Source organism: Stegostoma tigrinum, chromosome 8 (genome assembly GCF_030684315.1).
Source record: "Stegostoma tigrinum isolate sSteTig4 chromosome 8, sSteTig4.hap1, whole genome shotgun sequence".
Lineage (NCBI taxonomy): Eukaryota > Metazoa > Chordata > Chondrichthyes > Orectolobiformes > Stegostomatidae > Stegostoma > Stegostoma tigrinum.
In genome coordinates this window covers 84,708,935-84,735,014 of record NC_081361.1, presented here as the reverse complement: position 1 = coordinate 84,735,014, position 26,080 = coordinate 84,708,935, and the positions used below count along the sequence as shown (strand labels likewise).

General features: G+C 43.8%; 1 protein-coding gene across 4 annotated transcripts in view; it reads right to left on the bottom strand.

Annotated features, from left to right (window-relative positions):
- abca4b (ATP-binding cassette, sub-family A (ABC1), member 4b) overlaps positions 1 to 26,080 on the bottom strand; it is a 156,406-nt gene that overhangs the window by 49,298 nt on the left and 81,028 nt on the right. For all 4 annotated transcript variants that reach the window (XM_059648065.1, XM_059648068.1, XM_059648067.1 and 1 more), the window contains 6 exons: positions 25,684 to 25,823; positions 24,287 to 24,424; positions 16,624 to 16,817; positions 15,775 to 15,862; positions 14,085 to 14,290; positions 12,740 to 12,779 (listed from right to left, as the gene is read on the bottom strand). In XM_059648065.1, the coding sequence (XP_059504048.1) occupies positions 12,740 to 12,779; positions 14,085 to 14,290; positions 15,775 to 15,862; positions 16,624 to 16,817; positions 24,287 to 24,424; positions 25,684 to 25,823 (806 nt within the window). The remainder of the gene's footprint in view (positions 1 to 12,739; positions 12,780 to 14,084; positions 14,291 to 15,774; positions 15,863 to 16,623; positions 16,818 to 24,286; positions 24,425 to 25,683; positions 25,824 to 26,080) is intronic.

The following is a 26,080-nucleotide window of genomic DNA, read 5'->3' as shown; positions in this document are numbered from 1 at the left end:
TATGGAATGCAGAAGATCTGTCTCCTGTCCTGCACTACGTTACACATTTTCCCAAAACACTACAATTTGCATTGGCTCCTCCTTGCTCAGTTCATTGATTTCAAACCTTGGTTCCAATCCATAAATTATTTCAGAGATAATGGGAACTGCAGATGCTGGAGAATCCAAGATAATAAAGTGTGAAGCTGGATGAACACAGCAGGCCAAGCAGCATCTCAGGAGCACAAAAGCTGACATTTCGGGCCTAGACCCTTCATCAGAGAGGGGGATGGGGTGAGGGTTCTGGAATAAATAGGGAGAGAGGGGGAGGCGGACCGAAGATGGAGAGAAAAGAAGATAGGTGGAGAGGAGAGTATAGGTGGGAAGGTGGGGAGGGGATAGGTCAGTCCAGGGAAGACGAACAAGTCAAGGAGGTGGGATGAGGTTAGTAGGTAGGAGATGGAGGTGCGGCTTGGAGTGGGAGGAAGGGATGGGTGAGAGGAAGAACAGGTTAGAGAGGCAGAGACAGGCTGGACTGGTTTTGGGATGCAGTGGAAGGAGGGGAAGAGCTGGGCTGGTTGTGTGATGCAGTGGGGGGAGGGGACGAACTGGGCTGGTTTTGGGATGTGGTGGGGGAAGGGGAGATTTTGAAGCTGGTGAAGTCCACATTGATACCATTGGGCTGCAGGGTTCCCAAGCGGAATATGAGTTGCTGTTCCTGCAACCTTCGGGTGGAATCATTGTGGCACTGCAGGAGGCCCATGATGGACATGTCATCTAAAGAATGGGAGGGGGATTGGAAATGGTTTGCGACTGGGAGGTGCAGTTGATTATTGCGAACCGAGCAGAGGTGTTCTGCAAAGCGACCCCCAAGCCTCCGCTTGGTATCCCCAATGTAGAGGAAGCCACACCGGGTACAATGGATGCAGTATACCACATTGGCAGATGTGCAGGTGAACATCTGCTTAATATGGAAAGTCATCTTGGGGCCTGGGATGGGTTGAGGGAGGAGGTGTGGGGGCAAGTCTAGCATTTCCTGCGATTGCAGGGGAAGGTACTGGGTGTGGTGGGGTCGGAGGGCAGTGTGGAGCGAACAAGGGAGTCACGGAGAGAGTGGTATCTCCGGAAAGCAGACAAGGGTGGGGATGGATAAATGCCTTGGGTGGTGGGGTTGGATTCTAGATGGCAGAAGTGTTGGAGGATGATGCGTTGTATCCGGAGGTTGGTGGGGTGGTGTGTGAGAACGAGGGGGATCCTCTTTGGGCAGTTGTGGTGGGGGTGGGGTGTGAGGGATGTGTTGCGGAAAATGCGGGAGACGCGGTCAAGGGCGTTCTCGACAACTGTGGGGGGCAAGTTGCGGTCCTTGAAGAACTTGGACATCTGGGATGTGTGGGAGTGGAATGCCTCATCGTGGGAGCCGATGTGGCGGAGGCGGAGGAATTGGGAATAGGGGATGGAATTTTTGCAGGAGGGTGGGTGGGAGGTATACTGCATCCATTGTAGCCGGCTTCCTCTACATTGGGGATACCAAGCGGAGGCTTGGGGTGGGTGGGAGGTATACTGCATCCATTGTACCCGGCTTCCTCTACATTGGGGATACCAAGCGGAGGCTTGGGGACTGCTTTGCAGAACACCTCCACTCGGTTTGCAATAAACAACTGCACCTCCCAGTCGCAAACCATTTCCACTCCCCCTCCTATTCTTTAGATGACATGTCCATCATGGGCCTCCTGCAGTGCCACAATGATGTCACCCGAAGGTTGCAGGAACAGCAACTCATATTCTGCTTGGGAACTCTGAAGCCCAATGGTATCAATGTGGACTTCACCAGCTTCAAAATCTCCCCTTCCCCCACCGCATCCCAAAACCAGCTCAGTTCGTCCCCTCCCCCCACTGCATCACACAACCAGCCCAGCTCTTCCCCTCCTTCCACTGCATCCCAAAACCAGTCCAGCCTGTCTCTGCCTCCCTAACCTGTTCTTCCTCTCACCCATCCCTTCCTCCCACCCCAAGCCGCACCTCCATCTCCTACCTACGAACCTCATCCCACCTCCTTGACCTGTCCGTCTTCCCTGGACTGACCTATCCCCTCCCCACCTCCCCACCTATACTCTCCTCTCCACCTATCTTCTTTTCTCTCCATCTTCGCTCCGCCTCCCCCCCTCTCCCTATTTATTCCAGAACCCTCTCCCCATCCCCCTCTCTGATGAAGGGTCTAGGCCCGAAATGTCAGCTTTTGTGCTCCTGAGATGCTGCTTGGTCTGCTGTGTTCATCCAGCTTCACACTTTATTATCATAAATTATTTCAATTCTTTTCACAGCCTCTTCCATTGTTCTGCACTTCCCTGAGTCCTTCACTCCTTCAATCCTGGGCCCCCATGCACCCCTCACTCCTGCTCTCCCATTCATCTCCTGGTAGCCAACATTTTCACTATTTTACCCCAATGCATTGGAAACCCTCCCCTCTTATCCTTTACTTCATTTCCTCTCTTCTCTCCGATTGAACAGATTGTGAAAACATATTCTCCTGGCTCGAAACCAGATTTTCCAGATATCCCCCTCGATAGATTCTCTTGGAATAACAAAGTATTTGACAGATCCTAGTAATCCTTTTTGATTGTAGGTGAGGACATTTCAACAACTCACATTTATATACCGTTCTCTAAAGTGATGGAACAACTTGGGGCACTTCGTAGCTGCATAGGCCACAAAACATGACACTGAGCTATCTCAACTGTTGGTTTGTAACAGGACAGGCCATCAAGAATCTACGTATGAGTTAGGAATGAGAGTACCCTCAAGTATCAAGCCTGCTCTGTCAAAGAGGTTTGTTCAAAAGCTGACTCTTAAAGTTGGAAAGAGACCGAGAAATGTAGGGATGTCATTCAAGGGCCCAATTACCTGATGGCTCAGGGAAAGAAATTGAGAATATCCAGAAGTGTAGCAATGTAGAATTAGAATTAACTTTATTATCACAAGTGCTCCCATGGGTACAGTGAAAAGTGTTCAAAATTGCTGCTTATGGCGTCACCTTAAGTACAAAGGTATCTTGGATCAGACCCTTAGGATTAAGTTAGACAATTAAAGAAATAAAAAGTCCACCATTGGTGGAGATTGCAATATAAAAATGGAGAAGCTTAGGCTGAGATTTTTGGCTTCCTAAGTATTCTGTTTTTTGTCTACCTTTAGGAGAATATAGTGAGGGCCAAATAAATCTCACAGACAATGATATCCTTGATTGGGGTTGTTAACCTGGGCCAATCAAGGAGCGGTGGCTGACAGATCTAAACAGGAGATTCAGAGACCCTTTTCATTCTAGAGACTGGCTCTGATCTGGCTGGTCAGAGCCCATTGTCTGTCGGGATGTAAATAAAGGGTGAATTGGAGATGTGATACCTGCCTCATTGGAGTTATTTCAGACAGGTTGTGTGCAACCAGAATGCTCACTGAATGAGGACATCAGATGATAACTTATTTAGGGTCTTGCTAGGACATGATAGCTCAGTGGACTGTGTATAGCACTACCTGCTATGAACAACCCTAGGAAACACTTAAAGCCTACATTACCTAAAATGTGTTGAAATGAATCCATACAAAATGCTCACTTAAAGCCATAAGAATTAACGCTAAAACCTAGAAATGAATGGGAATTTATTTGAAAGCAAATGTTACTATTTCAGGGAAGTTGCTTTTAATTCAAATTAAAAACATGGGATGCAGAACCTCAGTGGAAAGTGGTGAAGTATCCAGAAGAAATAGTAAATAGAAGGGTGAAAACAATATTCACTGAGATATGAAGAAAATCTGGAAAATGTTGTCTTTGAAACTGTGGTGTCTGAAATGTACGTTAGATGGCAAATAAAAGACTGAGAACTGAATCTTATGTTTTTGACTAAATCCGAATCGCACTGAAATTTTTTGGAGCATATTTTGCTGTGAGGCCCTATCAAGTTCTATTTTTGCAAATTTGCCTCATTAATTGCCTGCCCGTGTGGCCTCTCTTATGTTCAAATTCTGACCCATCTTGCCACATGCTGATCCTGGAACAACACAGCACTCAGTGGATATCCAGCAAAACACTCACAGCAGTAGGTAGCACGGTGGCTCTGTGGTTAGCACTGCTGCCTCACAGCATCAGGGACCCAGGTTCGATTCCACCCTTGGGTGACTGTCTGTGTGGAGTTTGCATATTCTTTCTGTGTGGATTTCCTCTGAGTGCTCCAGTTTCTTCTGTCAGTCCAAAGATGTGCAAGCTAGGTGCATCGGTCATGATAAAATTGCCCGTATTGTTCAGGGATGTGCAGTTTAGGTGGGTTATTTGAGGCGGGTTTGGGTGGGATGCTGTTAGGGTTGGTGTGGACTTGTTGGGCTGAAGGGCCTGTTTCCACACTTTAGGGATTCTAAGATCCTAAGCACTTGCATCCAAACCACTTTAAAAGCCTGGGTGGATACTGGTACTCTGAATACCCTGCTTGTTCAAGGAAAGAGTCTGAAGAGAATATGGTGCCACAAATCTCTGATAGTTCCATGGCCAACTAAATTGTATCTTTACCCAGAGCCTGTAGTCCAAGTCCTGAAAGCTAAAGGACTGAGTCTCAGCGCCACTGCAGTGGTCAAAATCTGACCTCCCATTCATTATGCCCTTAGTTTCTGAGAATGGGCTCATTGTCTGTGGTGCATCCCCTTGACTGACATGACTGGTTAGCCCAGGAGAAGACATGCCCAACCCACTGACTGCTCCCCGACTGCAACAGCCCTACCCCTGGGCTGGCCGTTACAGCATCAATGGAGTCCTAACTGAGAAACCACGTTCCTCACAACAGGACACCTGACTGTAGCCAATCTCTTGGTCTGGTATTGGAGGCTGCCCCTGACTTACTCCACCAGGATCTTCTGATTGATGGGCACCGCCATGATTTGCACTGAGAACTACTGTTTGCTTGCCTCATGTGCACTGTGTTGGCCATGCAAGTTGCTAGCAGACGATGGAGGAGTGAGATTGAACAGCAGGTGCTACATCTACAAGATGTGCAGGCTCTGGACTGAGGGCTGATCAGCAGCAAAGCAAGCTGCCTTCTGGTGTGACTGCACTAAGTGTCGAGGGAGGCAAGGCAGGGCAGAGAAGCTGTGCGCATGCAGGTTGGTGAGCAAGTGCTATGAGAGAAAGTGATCTAGCCTGAGCTACAACCAGGTCCAATCTGAGAGCCTGTCCACTTCCACAAAGTGTCATCACTATAGATATTCAATTTTAGTCACTGTCACACACTGTGATGCAAGTCTGTGCTCCCACTGCATGCTACCCATGAATGAACAGTCAAAGTGCAAGGATAGTTGTGATGGGTTGGCAGATGCCACATGTATGGATGAGGGGTGAGTGCACCTGATGTCTATGATTGTGCCCTGCACTGTAGTTTAGCCACAGGTATCATGGAAATTGATTGGAGCAAGCCACCATCTGAGTCTGCACACTCTGGTACCACTTGGGATGGCACAGTGGCTCAGTGGTTAGCACTGCAGCCTCACAGCACTAGGGACTCAGGTTCGATTCCAGCCTCGGGTGACTGTCTGTGTGGAGTTTGCACATTCTCTTTGCGTCTGCATGGGTGACTTCCAGGTGCTCTGGTTCACTCCCACAGTCCAAAGATGTGCAGGTTAGGTGGTTGGCCATGGGAAATGCAGGGTTACAGGTATGGGGTAGATCTGGGTGGGATGCTGTTCGGAGGGTCAGTGTGAACTTGATGGGCTGAATGGCCTGCTTTCAAACTGTAAGGATTCTGTGGTTTCTTTGTCAAATTTTCCCATCACTGAGCTTGTTTGGTGAATTGTGGGGGCAGGAAGATGAGTTGGGAGGCTGGATATTAATAAGGTGAGCTGAGCTGTATACAAGCTTTAATCTCCATCTCCCCATCAACTGGCATCTCACTGGGCAATAGTGAGAATCTCGCCACACTGCTTGTGAAAAGTAGAAAAGATGGAACAACATGATCTCCACTTTGAGATGGGCCCCACTCGTCAAAATCTACCATGTATCTCGCCACCGATCACACCACTCTGAGCCCAACACAATTCCACCCAGAAGTTATGAGAGGAAAGTTCAATTGGAAAAGGGTTAATTGGAGATTAACACCAGAATTGAGAGGGTGGTGAGACTGAACATGATGGAAACATTCAGATACTGTAATGGGGGAGACAGTACTTTCTAGCTGTTTGAGCTAATAGCCTTCTTGATCCATATTTGCTCGTGAATTAATAACAGCATTGGAGCAGGCCACGTGATAAAGGTCATCAATAACAGAATGAAGTTGACAGCGGATGTTACTGAATCAAGGTACGTATTGTCAAGGTCTTTCATCCTGCAGTTACCAGGAAAAACACAAGAATGCCACATCTCGAACAGGCACAGTCATTCATACAACAGGGAAGAAGGATGCCAATTGATTATACTTTAACAGCATGGCATCTTTTCAGCAATATTTAATTTCTGCACTACCGAGTGAAAGTAGACAATTTAGCATTAAGTGGTAAAATGTTTTGTACCAAAAGAATTCCTTCCCCTCTAACTAGCAGATTAAAGTTGTGAACTTACATTTCAATGTAATTACATTTGCAGGCTACCAAAAATGCTATTTTGTGATTCCATGAAAGTACGCATCTGGCAGCCTAATAATTAAATGCAAATATAATTATGCAACTTCACATCAATGAGACATCACAGTTCCACAACCCTTTTGTTCTTCTGTTTAACTTGACTATAATTTAAAAGCATCTTCTGCACCAGACATTTTAAAATGAATGTTTTCTGGATGATGATGATGAGAGGGTATTCTTGTTGTGGTATCGAGTTGTGGATAGTGATTAAAGAGCAGTCACCCCCGCCTAGCGGCTCAGCAGGTTTATTCAGGGAGAAACTGAGGCAAAAACACTAGCAAAGGATGATGCCCACACTGCGCTGAAGTAGGTCATCTGATCGAAAGTGGCAATACCCTCAACACCACAAGAGATTTTGGATTACGGAGGAGAAAAATAAAAAGCAGCCCTCAGCATTATTGAATTAACCCCTGCTAGAAGTGCCCAAGCCTGGTCAATAGTCTGATGAGCCTTGATCAAATATTCACTGCAAAGAATCAAAACATGAATATTGTCCTCTTGGGCAAAACTATTGGATTCCTGGGCCTTAGTGAAGCTAGGATGCATTACAAGTTTCAGTAGAAGAGCAGTTGGAACCCTTTACTGTAGTTATAGACCAGAAGGAACACTGGCATCGTGGTATTACCTCTTCAGCTACAGAGTTCATGTTGGGGCTCATACTGTGGATTGAATTTTCTCATGGGTTCTGGAGTTCTGTTGTCAGAATTCAGTGGGGGCTCTGAGACCCACAAACAGGTAGTGCACTCTTCCTAATTGGCGACCTCCATGTTTGCCAGCTCCCATCACAAGGCTCAATTGACGGCAGCTCTGCAATTTCAACAGCTATAGCTAAGACAGGTACTACTGAGGTGCAGACATAAATAGAAAAACAATCAGGACAGAAACTGCCGGGATCTTTGAGAGTAGAGGTGAAATTCTCTGAGGAAGGTAATGGGGGCCGTGAGTGGGGCCTTTCTGTCAATGGGGCATGGAGTCTCAACCTCTGTCAGATCACCTCCAACTGGCAGGAAGAATACAGGAGCTGAATATTATTTAAATGGAGAAAGACTGCAGAAAGCTATGGAACAGAAGGGTTTGGGAGTATTTGTGCATGAATCAGAAAAAGCCAGGATTCAAGTTCAGGCAGGTAATAGCGAAGTGGAATGTTGGCCTTTATTTCAAAGGGATTAGAGAGTAAAAGCAGAGAGGCTAAGTAAAACAATGCAAGCCCGTTAGACAGACAACAGTTGGAATACTGTGAACAGTTGTGAGCACCTCATCTAAGAATTAGAGGCATTAGAGGCAGTGAACAGAAGGTTCAGTAGATTTTTCCTGGGCATTAAGAGTCTGTCTGTCTTATTAGGAGACCTTTAGTCGATTGAACCTGTATTTGGTAGAATTTAGAAGAATGAAAAGTGACCTTATTGAAACAGACAAGATTCTTAGGGAACTTGACAGGGCAGATGCAGAAAGATTGTTTCCCCAGTTCTGTCTATCTCTTTCTTGAAAGCATCCAGAGAGTTGGCCTCCACTGCCTTCTGGGGCAGAGCATTCCATATATCCACCACTCTCTGGGTGAAGAGGTTTCTCCTCAACTCTGTTCTAAATGGCCTACCCCTTATTTTAAAACTGTGTCCTCTGGTCCTGGACTCACCCATCAGTGGAAACATGCTTCCTGCCTCCACAGTGTCTAATCCCTTAATAATCTTATACATCTCAATCAGATCCCCTCTCATCCTTCTAAACTCAAGAGTATACAAGCCCAGTCGCTCCAATCTTTCAACATAGGATAGTCCCGCCATTCTGGGAATTGACCTTGTGAACCTACGCTGCACTCCCTCGAAAGCAAGAATGTCCTTCCTCAAATTGGGAGACCAAAACTGCACACAATACTCCAGGTGCGGTCTCACCAGGGCCCTGTACAGCTGCAGAAGGACCTCTTTGCTCCTATACTCAATTGGTCTTGTGATGAAGGCCAGCATGCTATTAGCTTTCTTCACTACCTGCTGTACCTGCATGCTTGCTTTCAGAATATGGGGCTGCACATGTAAGACATTTAAGATATGGGGAGGAAATTCTTCTCTAAGAGGGTTGTGAATCTGTGGAATTCTTTACCACAAGGGTTATGGAGGTTGGTTCATTATGTATATTCAAGCCTGAGACAGACAGACTTTTAATCAGAAAAGGAATCAAGGGTTATGAGGAAAAGGCAGGAACGTGGAGTTGAGGGCTATCAGCTTGGTCATGATCTCAGTGAGTGAAGGAGCAGGCATGATGGGCTGAATGGCCTACTGCTCTGTTATGCCTTATCAGGTGGCTTTGTCGATGTGGCTGCAAGGTGACTGGAATTGGATCTGAACCATGTGAATCGGCTGCCGGCTTCCACCGAGCCGGTGTTACTGGGAAACATCCTGGTGTTGGAAATGAGTTAGAACGCTGGCCTGATGTGGTGCCCCACTCCAAGCCTACTGCCACAAAGCCCGGAAAATGTAGACCCGTGTATTTACAGAACAGTGGCCGCTGTATCAGACAGGGTGGGAGGGCAGCGCGCAGCAACACAACTGCACATACAACCAGTTATTAAGTAGGAGAAGACTTGTTTACCTAGTGATTTTGTAAGTTTTTAGAACTCATGCTATTGATGTTTGAATTAGTATCTTTTACCACTTAGATAATTGTGCCTTTCCTTTACAATACTGATGTACTGAAAGTCATGTATAAAGACTGCAACAAATGGTCCGCCTTTAGGTATTTTGTCCTTTGAAGTAGACTTTGAGGGTTTTCTTTTAAGCTTTCAGACCAAACTCCAATGAAGTAGAGATTAGCTGTCGCATTATAAATGTGGAAGTTATTAAAGTTAATGCCCCTTAATTATTCTTTTAAAATTTGGTCAGCAGTTTCAAAGAACCTTTACTGTAGTGGTGAAATGGAAGGGGGAGGTGGAAAAATCACATTCTTAATGGGTTTCATTACGAAGAGATTGGTTTATTTTGTCGTCGGGCCAGAGATATGGGAACGGCAGGGTTTGTATACATGTTGCAATGACTTTTGAACTGGCGCCCTGGTTTCTGTCAGAGATAGTGTCAGGAATTCAGTTCAAAGGGCGAAAGCAGATACGTCAACAACTAAAATGGGAACTTAAAAAAAAAGTCAATCTGCGTGTTGAATCAGGAATGCGATTTCTTATTTATGGTTTGTTTGCAAAATGGTAATTGAGTATGCAATTACTGTAGCTATATAAACAACTGTGGGTGGGAATAATTTGATCAGACCCACGAAAAGTGGTATCTTATGACAGATGAATGCTCAATTAAATAAATAAACCAGAAAAAAAATCAATGTTTGCAAAGTACAGAAATAGACTATAAAAGGACAAAGGATGTTAATATATAGATTTGTATCATGGAATGATTGCAGTGCAGAAAGTGGCCATTCAGCCCATTGTAAGCCCATTGTTAAATTAGAAATGAAGTAAGATTATTGCTCAGAACTCATCTTTCCTGAACATCTACAGACGTTTGCAGTCTGCAATTAAAATTGGATATTGAAAGAAGGGATCATTCAAGATAAATATTTTTGGACAATGTTAGTGTTATGTTCTCACCAAACCATGGGTGTGGAATCGTATGTCCTATTGTAGAATTAAGAGATTGAATGATTAGAATGTTCTTTTATGCTCACTGTTGTTAGGGTCAATGCTGACAACTGTTGCCTTGTGTTCATCATTAAGGCCTGCTTCTGACTTTCTTAGCAGCACACAGCCTTTGCAAACAGCATGATTAACAAAGAAAAGAACAGTGACATATGAAGTTACTGGTCACTTGAACGAACCTTGAATTATGGTCAAGTTTATGCATTAGGGCAGCTGGAGAAACTATCTTGTGAAATCCCCATAGTTGGACATATTAAGTCAGTTTAAAATCAGTGTAAACCACTGGGCATAGTGACAAGGGAAATGGGGCATCAGAATCTGGATGTATTTTCTTCTTCAATGACATTGAAGGATTAATAAAACGATGGTAGTTACCGTAGTCCCAGAGGACCATAGGGCTGCTCTATCATTAGAGCGGCAGCTAGTGTTGATATTAACCTGAGGGCTACCATGGCTCAGATGAGTTTGAGAAGTCAGGACCTTCATAGTAACCTCAACCAGTGTGGGAAATGAACCCGTGCTGTTGAAGTCACTCTGAATTGCAAACCAGCCATCCAGCCAACTGACCTCCATGTACAGAAATAACTTAGAAGCAGAACTGCTTAGATACACACTAAATTCAAGGAAGCAAGGAAGAGATCAAAAGAAGGATTGAACTAAAAAAAGGGAAAGCAACAAGCAATTGATTTTTAATGCTCCATTTCCAAGTTTTGTAATTTGTCTTAATTAAGGAGACTCCATAAGTTGTTTTTTCCAAGTTCTGAGGCAAAGAAGTTGCTTGGCACTGCAGTAACTATTACCATGTCACTAAAAAGTACCTACGCTGCCAATTAGCAGAGTTAACTTGCTGGGATGAGCTCAATGAGTAATTAACGTGCAAAACCAGAAAATTGCTGAAAGAAACAGTGAGGCTAAGGGTGGGATGTTATTTGTGCAAAGCAAACAGACCGCCCATATAAATCAATCAGCAAGCTTCTCTTAACCTTCCCAATTTAATGGTTGATTTGTACCCTAAAAGTGCTCTGTTATAAGTTCAGCTTGTTGTGAATAATATCCAGAACTATTGATGGTTAGAACTGATTCAAAGACATGTATTAAACTGTAGATTTCAGTTATGTTTACTATCCTGTAATCACCTGGGAAACAATTAACGTCATAGAACATTATCAAAAGGAAAACCATAGCGTGTTCCTAACTATTTCCTGTGCAAAACATAAATAGTGTCCAAATAGCTTTGGGATCATGCAGAGCCTTTATTTCATTAATTAGAGCCTAATTAACAGTGAAAAAGAATGCCTATTTTCTACCTGTGTGAAATTGTAAGATTGCCTCACTAGGACTTGACCATATTGAATAAGTCGAAGATCTTGTGGCACAGTGGGTTATGTCTCTGCCAGAAACTCTGGATTCAACTCTCCAGGATTGGTGGCCAAATTGGGTATGTCATAACACAGCCAAAGAGGCTGGGTTTCAACTTGTCAATCCTTCCAACATAAGCACAGGAGATCAACCATGTCCTGGAAATAAATTACAGGCTCTACCATCATTAGCTCCAGGCTACAATGGTCAAATAAAAGTGCATGTTTCCACATCGATTCAGAGTCCTTTGGGTGAGTGTTGGTTGGCTCCATTGGCTCAGACTGGTGCCAACAGCACAGGGTTTGATCCCCATTTCAGCTGCAGTGGATTCAGGACCCTGTGATGGAGATTGTAGTGTCTTGGGTTGGACCTGCCTTCAGGCAAAGAACTCAAGAGTACTGAATATATCTGTAAGTTTGAGCCTCACTGTCAAAGGAGAATATACAATCAGCATACGGTTATTATAATCACAGCAAGGTATTGGACCTGACCCACTCTCACACTGAAGATAAAGGTAAAGGGTTCAAGTCGCATTCCAGGGGCTTGAGCACATTTTTTGCAGAAACTTTGATACAATGCTGAAGGAGTACTGCATTGTCAGAGGTACCTTATTTCAGGTTAAACATTAAATCCAAACTGCTTGCTCTCTCGTGTGGACAAAAGTGACTTCATGATTCTGTTTGAAGAAGAGCATGGAATGGGCTGGCTGGCATTTACTTAACGCATTTCCCTGATAATTGCTTGGTCTTTTTGTTTTGCTTTTCCAATTTTGCAACAATGAATACTCTTCAAAAGTGCATAACTGTGAAGCACTTAGGAGGCCCTTAGCAGTGTTATCTCTGATAACCCTTAAAGGTTTGCATGTGATTTTTTTTTGAAAGTGTATGGACCCATTTACATTTTCTTTGCATCGGCTTGCATGCAGCCTGCAAGGGAACATTAGAGTTTCTGCACAGTCACACCTTTAGAAGGAATATTGGTCCTGAGGTTGTGAAAACTGCTCTGTAAATGCAAGTTTGTTCATTATTTATCAGCACGTCAATTTTACCAAAAGCACATGCCCTACCCCAAAATGTTTCATATGACCCACAGGTTTCCGAGTTTTCAGATTTGCTTGTTTACCTGTTCCAGGCACGGGATCTTCAGTTGCCTTTAGAAATATCTAGAAATGAGCAAAGGACAGAATTGAGTTACAAGCGGCTGACGCCCCTCAGACTTTTCACCCAGGAAAATTTTTTGCTGATACTAGATTAAAGGAAGACGCTCATCAGCAATGTCACAGCAAGGAATGCAGGCAGGTATCCAGTACATTTGGACATTCAGTTTCTAGTTATTGTGGATTCTTACCTTTAAGGTCATTGCAGAATATGCCATTACATGCTTGCTGCACACTACTGATCATGCCGATACAGAATTCCCTTCTCCACTGTACTCACAGAGACAATAATCAGTTTACTGTTAACAAAGTAACCTCCTTGTTAAAACCACACAGAATGGGGTTTACACAGATGTGTGATATGTTTGTGGGCCATACACTGACTGGAATTCTACAAACCCAACCGAGGTAGGTTGGCACATGAGGGGTAGGGGAAGGTGGTGTAAAATAGGATGCCAAGACAGCTGTGCCTATGTAGCCTACCTGCTGCCACAGTCAACTTACCCTTGTGCCATTGGAGACCCCTAATTGGCCAACTAATGGCCCAAAAGCATGCAGTCTTGTGGCCAGGATGGTTGGAGGTGTTTGGTTCAGGTACCCCTGTACTCCCTCGATCCCGAAACCCCAGCATTTCTACCAAAGCCCTGACGAATCTGGCACCATCCCCCTTGGCCCCCCAGCCCCTTTGCTGATGCCTGTCAGCCTGATGCTGGCTAAAGCCTGGGACTTGCCTTCAAGCCCAGGTCCATGGCTTCTCTTCTTTGAGAACTGAAACCCTGCAATTCCAGCCATGGCCAGCACTCCTGGTGGGACTGCTGATCAGTCAAATAGAAGTCCCACCTCAAACTAATTAATGCTGACCATTGTAAGTGGAGAAGTGGTCAAGGGGAGGCTGGCTCGGAACCACAGCCTTCATGTAAAGTTCTGGCAATGTGGTGTGGAGTCTCTATGTAAATAACATACTTAACAAGTGACCATATTTCTTGACTGTAAAATGTGAGGCTGGATGAACACAGCAGGCCAAGCAGCATCTCAGGAGCACAAAAGCTGACGTTTCGGGCCTAGACCCTTCATCAGAGAGCTCTCTGATGAAGGGTCTAGGCCCGAAACGTCAGCTTTTGTGCTCCTGAGATGCTGCTTGGCCTGCTGTGTTCATCCAGCCTCACATTTTATTATCTTGGAATTCTCCAGCATCTGCAGTTCCCATTATCTCTGATATTTCTTGACTGTCATATTTTGTTACTTCTAATGAAAAATTCCAAGGAATTGATAAAAAGGGCAGTCCTTATTATAAGTAATTGTCAGTCTTACCTCCTCCAGTGAAGTGTCAGACACCCCAAAGCTGCTGAGGCCTAAATCTTGCAGAGTCTCCTCGATTTCCCGGAACAAGCTAGCGTAGGCCCTATGTTTGAAATCTTTACTGGGCAGCAGATAGTAAAGCTCTTGACCAACATTTTCCATCAACTTGGCATCAGGAACATGATGTTTGATGAGATTTGTCAAAGTATCTACATCACCTGCATGAGAGAGGATCACAAAGACCCCTGTGAAAGGCCATTCTTTACAAGTTTACTACAATCTTTATACAAACAGGGCAATCCATTCTCATGATCAATTCAGATTGAAAGCACATCAGTATCTCATATAGTCATGGGTATGGCATATAATGCTTTCAGCAAGAATCATAATATATATGCAACAATAATATACAAATGGTTTCAGCTATGGCTCAGTAAGCCATCTCAGTCCTGAGTCAGAAAGATCAGAGTTCTAGTCCCACTCCAGTGCTTTAGCACAAAAATCCAGTTTGACACTCCAATACGGTACTGGGAGAGTTCCGCACTGTCAGAGGAGCTGCCTTCGGGATGAGATGTAAAACTGTCAACCCTTCTGCTACCATTTGAATAAATCCTTCCAAACCCACAGTCATTTCCACATGGAAGGACAAGGGCATCAGATACATGGGAACACTGCCCCCTGAAAGTTCCTCTCCAAGTCACTCACCATCTTGACTTGGAAATATACAGCTGTTCCTTCAGTGTCACTGTGTCAAAATTCTGGAATTCCTTTCCTAATAGCACAGTGGAGGTGTCTTCACAGTGCATGGTCTGCAGCGGTTCAAGAAAGCAGCTTACCACCATCTTCTCAAGGTCAAGTAAGGATGGGTAATGAATCCTCATCCAGCCAATGACACCCACATCCCATGAGTGAGTAACCAAATAAAGAAGGCTGAGGAGTGAGTTTTGCAAAAGTTCTTATTCTTACAAAATGATAAACATGCTCAAATAAGATTTCATAAAGATTACAATTTTAGCACAAGTGTTTATCCTTTTCTCATGAATGAGTTAAAATAGCAGACAACAAACAACATAGGCATCCAATTCGTATTAAGCTTTTGGAAGTAATATTGAAAAGATGTATTTCTGGACTATCCTTGTTATAATAGAATCAACAACAAAAAACGGGAGCTGATGTTCAGTAAACAACACTTTAGTAATGTGAACTCCCACTGAGTCAGAACTTCATTGAAACTGTTGAGCTGCATTTGCTAACCCAAGCATGCTTCCTGCTGGCTGACTCTGTGGATCTAACCTTTTGAACGTTGTTAAACAGCTTTTCTTCCTGTCAACACAGAAGAGAAAGCCTGTAATGAGGGTTAGGAAATAACAAGGATGAAGGTAGGAAAGATTAGAACAAGTGACGTAACAGAAATGCCATTACATGCTTGCTGCATGCCATAATTACTTGACCAGTGCCATTTCTTGGGAGTCGAGGCAATAGAAATACTTCAGAACGTTTTCGTGTTAGCCAGCAGTTCGGATTTATCCAGTTTTAGATTGAGAGCAGCTGAGACGAGTTGAGATGCTGAGCAATGAGGCTCAAAATGAGCCCAAAGTTCAGCTGTAATACAAGCAGGGAGGAAAGATTGGACCAAAGTTCTTATGGTTGAACAGTACTCGAGCAACACTGATAAAAGCGAGGCAGAAAATGCAAACCTCACCGTCTATTTCCTCTTCTGGTAGGGTTTCATCAATAGGAGAACAGTTGGAGCAGGAACAGCAACACCCTGTTCCACAGGTGCATGTTGGCTGTGGTAGATTTGTGAGTAAAAGAAAAACAGAGATCAGATGAAATGCTAGCCACCACAAACAGCAAATAAAAAGCTTTCTAACTACACGAGCAGATCTAGAAGATGGGTTTAATTTGCACAGAAGAGACCTTTGATCTTTTTTTAAAAATTCTGCTTCCCTAAGCTGTATTGTTTCTGCAGAAATGCTTCCTCTGAGTACGCTTTTTGTGTAATTTCCTGCTTCATTCGTGCAATGCTGTTTAAAGCAACACTGTTCATGCAACAAGTCGGCAGTGGGTGATGATATTATAGTCCATGCAGTCAGTTCTAGCTGCTGCGACAACGTGTACTTATATATAAAGTTATATTCTGGGCTATGGACTCTTGCCAAAATGTGGCTGACTAGGATACTTCTCTCACTCTTACTAACTACAATTTGCATGTGGCTCAAGCTAGTACTTAACCTGCTGGGCACATCATTAACACACCTTCTCAGGCTTGCTCATCGGCTCCTGGAGTGGGCCTTGAACCCAGGATGATATTCACCATTCCACAACAGTTCATGGATAGTGTATGCCTTGCTTATACTTACTAGCCAAGGAAACTGAATTCCGCGGCAAGTACATCAAAGATGAAGGCAGATTTTCAACAATTTGTTCACAAATAAAGCCTTTGATCTGATTTTACAGCCGAAGAATCTGTCAGGTGGCTTCTACGCAAACACAGAGCACCTGGTCCCTCCTGTCCGTGCACAGTAAGATGCAGATGCATTAACCTTACCATAGCACCTTGTTTCCTTCGCTGTGCCTTCTTCATCCTGCGAACCAGGGTCAGATAGAAACCAGAACCAAAACAATTCTTCAGGAACAAAGAGGAGCCACAACACTGCAGCTTTCCCTGAGAAATGATTGCGATCCGGTCACCAAGAAGATCTGCTTCATCCATGTGGTGAGTGGAGAGAATGATGGTTCTTCCTAAGTGTGAGAACATAGACGTTTATCTTAGTCTATCATTAATCAATACTGTCCACTAGAGGGAGCCTTCAGCCAATGTTTCATCGAACGAGAATCAATTTTGATAACGTTTTGCCTGTAACACCACATTAGTTCATGCTTGGAATGAATTACATGTTTCGTTTGATCGTCTCAAAGCCAAAATAAATGCCTGTAACACGATGCTTGAGACCGTGTCAAGCTAAGGAAGATTTGAGAGAAGTATAATCTCTATCAGACTGGATGTGCAACACATTTGCTGGACTCAGGCCTTCTAAAGCTTTGGGCTGTCATTATCCTGTATGATGAAAAGTGTTTAATTACTCTTTGTTTACTGGTGTAGGTATGTGCACATGTTGCCAAAAGTAAAGGTGGGTTGGAAGGTCTCGTATCAGCATGTTCTGCCCTGAGGTTCTTTTGGTGGTGATTTGGTTCCAAGTGTCCTTACACATTAAGTTACGAATCACTGCAGAGAAATCTGTGTTATAGAACATAGAACATAGAACAGTACAGCACAGAACAGGCCCTTCAGCCCACAATGTTGTGCCGACCATTGATCCTCATGGATGCACCCTCAAATTTCTGTGACCATATGCATGTCCAGCAGTCTCTTAAATGACCCCAATGACCTTGCTTCCACAACTGCTGCTGGCAACGCATTCCATGCTCTCACAACTCTCTGCGTAAAGAACCTGCCTCTGACATCCCCTCTATACTTTCCACCAACCAGCTTAAAACTATGACCCCTCGTGCTAGCCATTTCTGCCCTGGGAAATAGTCTCTGGCTATCGACTCTATCTATGCCTCTCATTATCTTGTATACCTCAATTAGGTCCCCTCTCCTCCTCCTTTTCTCCAATGAAAAGAGACCGAGCTCAGTCAACCTCTCTTCATAAGATAAGCCCTCCAGTCCAGGCAGCATCCTGGTAAACCTCCTCTGAACCCTCTCCAAAGCATCCACATCTTTCCTATAATAGGGCGCCCAGAACTGGACGCAGTATTCCAAGTGCGGTCTAACCAAAGTTTTATAGAGCTGCAACAAGATCTCACGACTCTTAAACTCAATCCCCCTGTTAATGAAAGCCAAAACACCATATGCTTTCTTAACAACCCTGTCCACTTGGGTGGCCATTTTAAGGGATCTATGTATCTGCACACCAAGATCCCTCTGTTCCTCCACGCTGCCAAGAATCCTATCCTTAATCCTGTACTCAGCTTTCAAATTCGACCTTCCAAAATGCATCACCTCGCATTTATCCAGGTTGAACTCCATCTGCCACCTCTCAGCCCATCTCTGCATCCTGTCAATGTCCCGCTGCAGCCTACAACAGCCCTCTACACTGTCAACGACACCTCCGACCTTTGTGTCGTCTGCAAACTTGCTGACCCATCCTTCAATTCCCTCGTCCAAGTCATTAATAAAAATTACAAACAGTAGAGGCCCAAGGACAGAGCCCTGTGGAACCCCACTCACCACTGACTTCCAGGCAGAATATTTTCCTTCTACTACCACTCGCTGTCTTCTGTTGGCCAGCCAATTCTGTATCCAAGCAGCTAAGTTCCCCTGTATCCCATTCCTCCTGACCTTCTGAATGAGCCTTCCATGGGGAACCTTATCAAATGCCTTACTGAAGTCCATATACACCACATCCACAGCTTGACCCTCATCAACATGGCTGAGAGGTTACATGGTCCCTGAGTCTGCATGCACATTTTAGCCCAAGACTGGTATGCAAAGCAGCAGCAAGCTGTGGAAGAAACACCCTCAGGATTCCTCTCAATTTGTAAGATATAATGTTGGCAATACAAGCATCTCCTCTCTGGAAGGCAGCATTTTTTTTCACAGACCTTTCTAGCAGGGATCGCAACAAAAAATTCCTCCGCACTCCTACCAACCTTGCCCCACCCCTAGTCAAGGCTTCCTTACTAAGAGCAAACCTCAGCCAATCTAGCATATGCATAAAGACTTTAGGTCAAACCTAACTGGCTCACACAGGTTTTAACTATCAGCAGCATTACTGCATTCTTAGCTCTGTGCGATGTGAACATTAACCTGGAACTTTCCTTGGATCACATCACAGTACAGTTCAATGAGTGAGGTGACACTATTGAAACATTATGTTCCAGCTCTTGTTTTATTCATTTACTGAGTCTCATTACTGCATATGCTCAGAACTACAGGAGGACACAACTTCTCTTTGTTATTTCTTACATTCCTGGACTGCAAGAGACTGACAGTCTGCTGGTAACTAGCATACAGTGAAATTGAAAACCATTTGCTGGAATATTGAGGTTCTTAAAAAAAAATCATCAAAAATTGCTGCCATACTCAATGAGAGCTACTGACCGAAGCTGGGTTTCAACTTCAGAATCAAGATTTTGAAATGCCTCCCAGGATGGCTTTTAAAAAACAAAAATCCGCAATTAAATGTTGCACCAGATCAACATCTGCACTTGCCAGTGCAATAAAACTCTAACCTAAAACAATGAAACCGCAGCACAACAGTTTACGTTATTACTGGTGTGTTGCCCAACTTCCTCCAGAGCCAACAGGCAGCAGAATCTGAGAGGAGGCTTTAACCAGAAAGAACATGGTTAAAATTCTTTGGCCAGCCAATAGTCTGTCTTAAAAGGGATAGGTTCCATTGAGAACCCGCAAAAGCAGCAACTGTTTATGATTCATTGAAACCTCAAATATAAGATGGAGAAAATACCTTTTCAAGCCTAACTGGTAGGAATGATTTTATACAAATTTACATATTAGAAACAGGAATTCAAACCCCTTGCAACTGATTCATTTTAATGGAAGTTAAATCATGCTGGCAATGTGAACAGTACTTTGTTGTTTTTTTCCATGTGTGTGCTGTGGAGGTGTGAAGTTACCTATCTCAAGGGTAAGCTGGTAGAATTCCATCTTCAGATGTTTGTAGCATGTCCCCAGTTTTCACAGCTTCGCTGCTGGTAATTGTATTTTCAATTGCCTTGGTGCTAAACTCTGGAATGTCAATCTCAAACATCCGTGCATCTGTCTGTCTCTGTCTTTTCCAAACTCAACCCTCTTTGATTTAGATTTTTGACACCTGTTTCACCATTTCACTTTCCGGCTGGGTATCAAGTTTCATTTGCTATTGCACCTATGAAATTTCCTGGCAAATTTTAGTATGTTAGAAGCGGTGTATGAATGCATGCTGTAGCAGAATCCAAGAGTTCAGATGCAGTCTTTTTAACCACAGTCTGACTGGTTTCCCAGATCGCTGTAACCTCACAAGTAAGAGGAAGTTAAGAATGGTTGAATCCATGAGATATGTGTTTTCATAGCATTGCTTGTGGCCAAGGACAAGGAATGTTTCCTTCAGGCTTATTAATAAATACATCACACCACTGTGATGTGTCTGCTCCCTGACCCACTTCCTTCAGTATGATAGGGTTTCCCTGACTGACATCTATCCCCCTCTGCCCCAATCACCATTTCTGCCCACATTACCACTGGGCTCAGACTACTATCTCAAACCCTCCCACAACAGATCCATTCCAATCAGCCCATCTGGTCTATCGCAGTGCCTCCATCATCTCCCTTGCTGTATCTACCTGCTGGCATTGACTGTGGCCAGGTACTACAGGTGGCTGCACCCAGGAGGTAGCTAAACCTATCACTCACAGTGGCTGTAGATGTGAAATGGACCGGATGAAGTTCAGCCACCGGCTCTGGTCTTGAATACTGCTCAACACCTACACAGAGATGAGCTAAGATGATAACATAGAACATTACAGCACAGTACAGGCCCTTTGGCCCTCGATGTTGTGCCGACCTGTCATACCGATCTCAAGCCCGTCTAACCTACACTATTCCATGTACGTCCATATGCTTATCCAATGACGACTTAAATGTGCCTAAAGTTGGTGAATCTACTACCGTTGCAGGCAAAGCGTTCCATTCCCTTACTACTCTCTGAGTAAAGAAACTACCTCTGACATCTGTCCTATATCTTTCACCCCTCAATTTAAAGCTATGCCCCCTCGTGCTCGCCGTCACCATCCTAGGAAAAAGGCTCTCTCTATCCACCCTATCTAACCCTCTGATTATTTTATATGTTTCAATTAAGTCACCTCTCAACCTTCTTCTCTCTAATGAAAACAGCTTCAAGTCCCTCAGCCTTTCCTCGTAAGACCTTCTCTCCATACCAGGCAACATTCTAGTAAATCTCCTCTGCACCCTTTCCAAAGCTTCCACATCCTTCTTACAATGCGGTGACCAGAACTGTACACAATACTCCAAGTGCGGCCGCACCAGAGTTTTGTACAGCTTCACCATAACCTCTTGGTTCCAGAACTCGATCCCTCTATTTATAAAAGCTAAAACACTGTATGCCTTCTTAACAGCCCTGTCAACCTGGGTGGCAACTTTCAAGGATCTGTGTACATAGACATCGAGATCTCTCTGCTCATCTACACTACCAAGAATCTTACCATTAGCCCAGTACTTTGCCTTCCGGTTACTCCTACCAAAGTGCATCACCTCACACTTGTCTGTATTAAACTCCATTTGCCACCTCTCAGCCCACCTCTGCAGCTTAGCTATAATCTCTCTGCAACCTACAGCATCCTTCGTCACTATCCACAACTCCACCGACCTTAGTCGTCTGCAAATTTACTAACCCATCCTTCTACACCCTCATCCAGGTCATTTATAAAAATGACAAACAGCAGTGGACCCAACACCGACCCTTGCGGTACACCACTAGTAACTGGTCTCCAGGATGAACATTTCCCATCAACTACCGCCCTCTGTCTTCTTTCAGCAAGCCAATTTCCGATCCAAACTGCTATATCTCCCACAATTCCATTCCTCCACATTTTGTACAATAGCCTATTGTGGGGAACCTTATCGAACGCCTTGCTGAAATCCATATACACCACATCAACCGGTTTACTCTCATCTACCTGTTTGGTCACCTTCTCAAAGAACTCAATGAGGTTTGTGAGGCATGACCTTCCCTTCACAAAACCGTGCTGACTATCCCTAATCAATTTATACTTTTCTAGGTGATTATAAATCCTATCCCTTATAACATTTTCCAACACTTTACCAACAACTGAGGTAAGGCTCACTGGTCTATAATTACCAGGGTTGTCTCTACTCCCTTTCTTGAATAGGAGAACCACATTTGCTATCCTCCAGTCATCTGGCACTATTCCTGTAGATAATGACGAGTTAAAGATCAATGCCAAAGGCTCGGCAATCTCCTCCCTGGCTTCCCAGAGGATCCGAGGATAAATCCCATCCGGCCCAGGGGACTTATCTATCTTCACCCTCTGAAGGATTTCTAATACCTCTTCCTTGTGAACCTCAATCCCACCTAGTCTAGTAGCCTGTATCTCAGTAATAATATATGGCGGCCATTCCTGACTCTATGGATGTATCTGTACCAGAACGACCTGACCTTACTGTATAATTGAGATTAGCTCAATAACATAATTCAAGGATATTCCCAATGCAGAAAGCCCAGTGAGGCTGCTGTCTGATTTGAATCGGTCTTTTATTGTCATTGTGCTGTGTTGACTTATTCAGAAGGATAGCACTCCCTCAGTTTCCTTTGTTTGATGGCCACCATCACTTGGGGGGCTTCTCACATTAGCAACGAAAGCTAATCCAGGACAATCTCTTACTTCGGTACTGAGCAAGTACTGCTTATTGCAGGGGTGATGCTGACAGAGTGATAGGGGATGGTGAATGGTGCAGGCACTGAGAGATGGGACTGCTGCCTGCTTGAAGCCTTGGGCCTCAGTGAAATGAATGTGTGGCTCCTGAGCACAGCTGATGTGAACAAACAGCACTGGCCGATTACTGTGCAAACAACACAGGGTAACATGGGAAGTTAAACACCAATGCATTGGGCACTATCTTAGTAACTCTCCTATCTATGTCTGGTTCAGTAAAATCCCAGATAAACCCCTGCAGTTTCTCATTCAAAACCTAGACAACAATGCCACATTTTGGACTCCATTAAAACAAAATTGCTCTGAATTCTGGAAATCTAAAATAAAAGCTGTAATTGACCTGAAACATTTTAATTCTGTTTCTCTTTCCACAGATGCTGCCTGATCTGCTAACTGTTTCTGAGCTTTTGTTGTTTAATTTCTGAACCCCACTGCACAATGTTCCTCAGTGTTCTCCTGTTGGTAAAATGATATTATGGCTGTGATCACAGCCACATCTGAATAAGCAGCAAGATCAGACTCACTGGATTAGTATGAGAAATGATAACTTGGCACAGCTGCTTCAGCTCCAGATTTCAATCATTCATCGAGTCCCAATCTCCAGAAACATAATGTGAGTGGGAGTCAGATTGTGTCAGATTTTCAGTTGTCAGTGACGAGCACCTTCACTCTGTTTAAGCATCCTTGTAGCTGCCAGCTATGAACTGATCATATAAATTCATGCATTGTGAAACAGTCAGGGCAGTAGCCTGACACTCAGCTTGTGAGCATTGCCATCAACAGGCTATCAGACCCAACATTAACGTCAAATCTGGTTAACAGTCTATTTCAAAAAGATGTAATTCTAATACAGTTATGTCTTTAGCCAGTATTATCAATCTTTCCTTCCAAGTTCCTTCTGTCTTTTGTATTTCTGAAGGTGATAATTTTGTGCTGTGTAGTGTCTGTATGGCATCCAGAACTTTATCTAAACCATTCAAGTGAATATTTCGCTGCGGGGAATGTCATGTCAAGTCTGATTCTGTCTAACTCCTGATGCCAATGCAGCATTGTGCATTTTTCTGCTGTTGATTAGCAGCTGAGTTTTTACCTTCCCAGTTCTGAGGTCTTATGGCTAATGTAATCTGAAATCACCCACCTCAACACAGATTTAAGATAATTTGAGACTTTCCTACAAGGGGCTGGTGCATTTGCTTGATTGATAGATCAATTTATTGTTGTCATATACACCGAGATACAGTGAAAATGTCTTGCATGCTATACAGGCAGATCGTACCATACAAAGTGCATCAGGGTAGCAGAACAGAGTGCAGAAGACAGTGTTACAGTGCAGAGAGTGGGAGATCAGAATTAACATTTGAGACGTTCATTCAGTCGTCTGATAAAAGCAGGGAAGAAGCTGTTCTCGAATCTATTCCTACGTGTTTTCAAACTTTTATATCTTCTGCCAGTTTTCTTATTGGTTCAGTTAGTCCTGTTATGTCAAATTCATTTCAAATATCACTTGCCTTACATGCACAAATGCACTGGAATTTGATAAACACAGCAGGAGTTGAGACTATTGGTTGCTCATGTGATTATAGAATGTCTTACTTTAATACATTTGTTGGCTGCCAACTTTTAGAAAGATTAATTCTCATACTTCAGGATACAGAGTGGACAGACATTACTAGTAATTTAGTCACATGCATTAGACTTTTATTATTGGAATGAATCTGGGAAGCACAGTATACCTGCACGGTACTTCAGTAAGAGATCCCAGATGGATCGTCTGGAATAGGGATCTACTCCAGATGTTGGCTCATCCAGAACGATTACTTTAGCTGCTCCGATGAATGCTAAGGCTACTGATAGTTTGCGCTGCATCCCACCTGTTCAGGAACAGAGAGAAATCATTTAACATGTCAACAACTTCATGTTTTTATAATATTAATACCTTGAGTAACACATGCAAAGAGTACACGTAGAGTCATTGATTCATTATAAAGTTATTATCACAGAATGGTTGCAACATCAAAAGTGCCATGCATCCTGTCAAGGATGCATTGGCTCTCTGCAAGAACAGTGCAGCTAATCTAATTACCCTGCCCTTTCCCTATAGCCCTGAAATATTTCCCCTTCAGATGCTTGTCTAGTTAGAATCATAGAATCCCTACAGTGTGGAAACAGGCCATTTGGCCCATGAAGTCCACACCACTCCTCTGAAGATCATCCCACCCAAACCTATTCCGCTACCCCTGCATTTCTAACCTAAGACACCCCTGGGCACTATGGACAATTTAGAATGGCCAATGCATCTACCCTGCACACCTTTGGACTGTGGAAGGAAACCAGAGCACCCGGAAGAAACCCACACACAAGCAGGGAGAATGTGCAAACTCCATGCAGATGGTTGCCCAAGGCTGGAGTTGAACCCAGGTCCCTGGTGCTCTGAGGCAACGAGCCACCATGCCACCCCAGATCACCTTTTGAAATAATCTGTTGCTGTAACTATTGCAGGCAGCGTAATGTGGAGTTTGTTTACTCGCTGTAAACATAGTTTTATTAATGATAATATTCTCAATGTAGCATGTAATGCAATCAAACACCTCAAAGATGTCGATGCACATAATGCCACCATTATACACTTGCATCATGACATGTCAGGATTTGCTCAGATTTTTGAATGTGACTGAAATACATTGAAAAGAACATTTTGGAACAAAGTCAGGAATCACTTTTTCTTGGAAAAAATCTTTGGAAATTTGGAACTCTTGTCCTTAAAAATGTGCTTGTTGGAGAAAATTATGTTTTCAAGACAAAACTCAGCAAAAGGTATCAAGGGACATAGAGCAACAATGGGTAATTAAAGTCAGCATAGATTAGCCATGATCTAAAAGGAAAGACTTGCATTTCAACAGCACCTCAGTGTCCTGCAGCACTTTACACGAATGAAGAACTTTTTGAAATGAAATCATTGTTGTAATTAAGGATATATCTCAGTTAATTTTACATACAGTAGGACTGAGATAATGAGCAGATAGTCTGTTTGTGATTGAATTAAATGGCAGAACGGGGCTAAATGGGATACTCCATCTTCTGAAATGGTTCCTGTCTACTTGAGCATGCTTTTGATCATTCTTGAAATTACCGGATAAATTTTGAGCCAGCTCATCTCTCTTGTGAGGAAGTCCAATCTCATCCAACATTACTTCTGTCTGCTTTGCTGCCTCTTCCACTGTATGGCCTTTCAGTTGAGTGTAGAATAAAATATGCTCCGCCACCGTTAGGCTACAGCAAAGATAAAGATAAGATCCGATTACTCTGCTCACAGTTCCCTTCAAACATTACACTGAAGATCAATGTTCCAAACTTATTCGGGAAAGACACAACCTTCCCCAGGTCAGCATTCCAGGGATTCCCCGATCAGTTCACAGGCTCACACTGACGGTCAACCAGATTCTCAGGCTGATACAATGAGCTTATCTTGATATAAGCTGAAACTCTGGCTCAGGCAGAATCCTTCTCCAGAATCATCCTACAGGCCC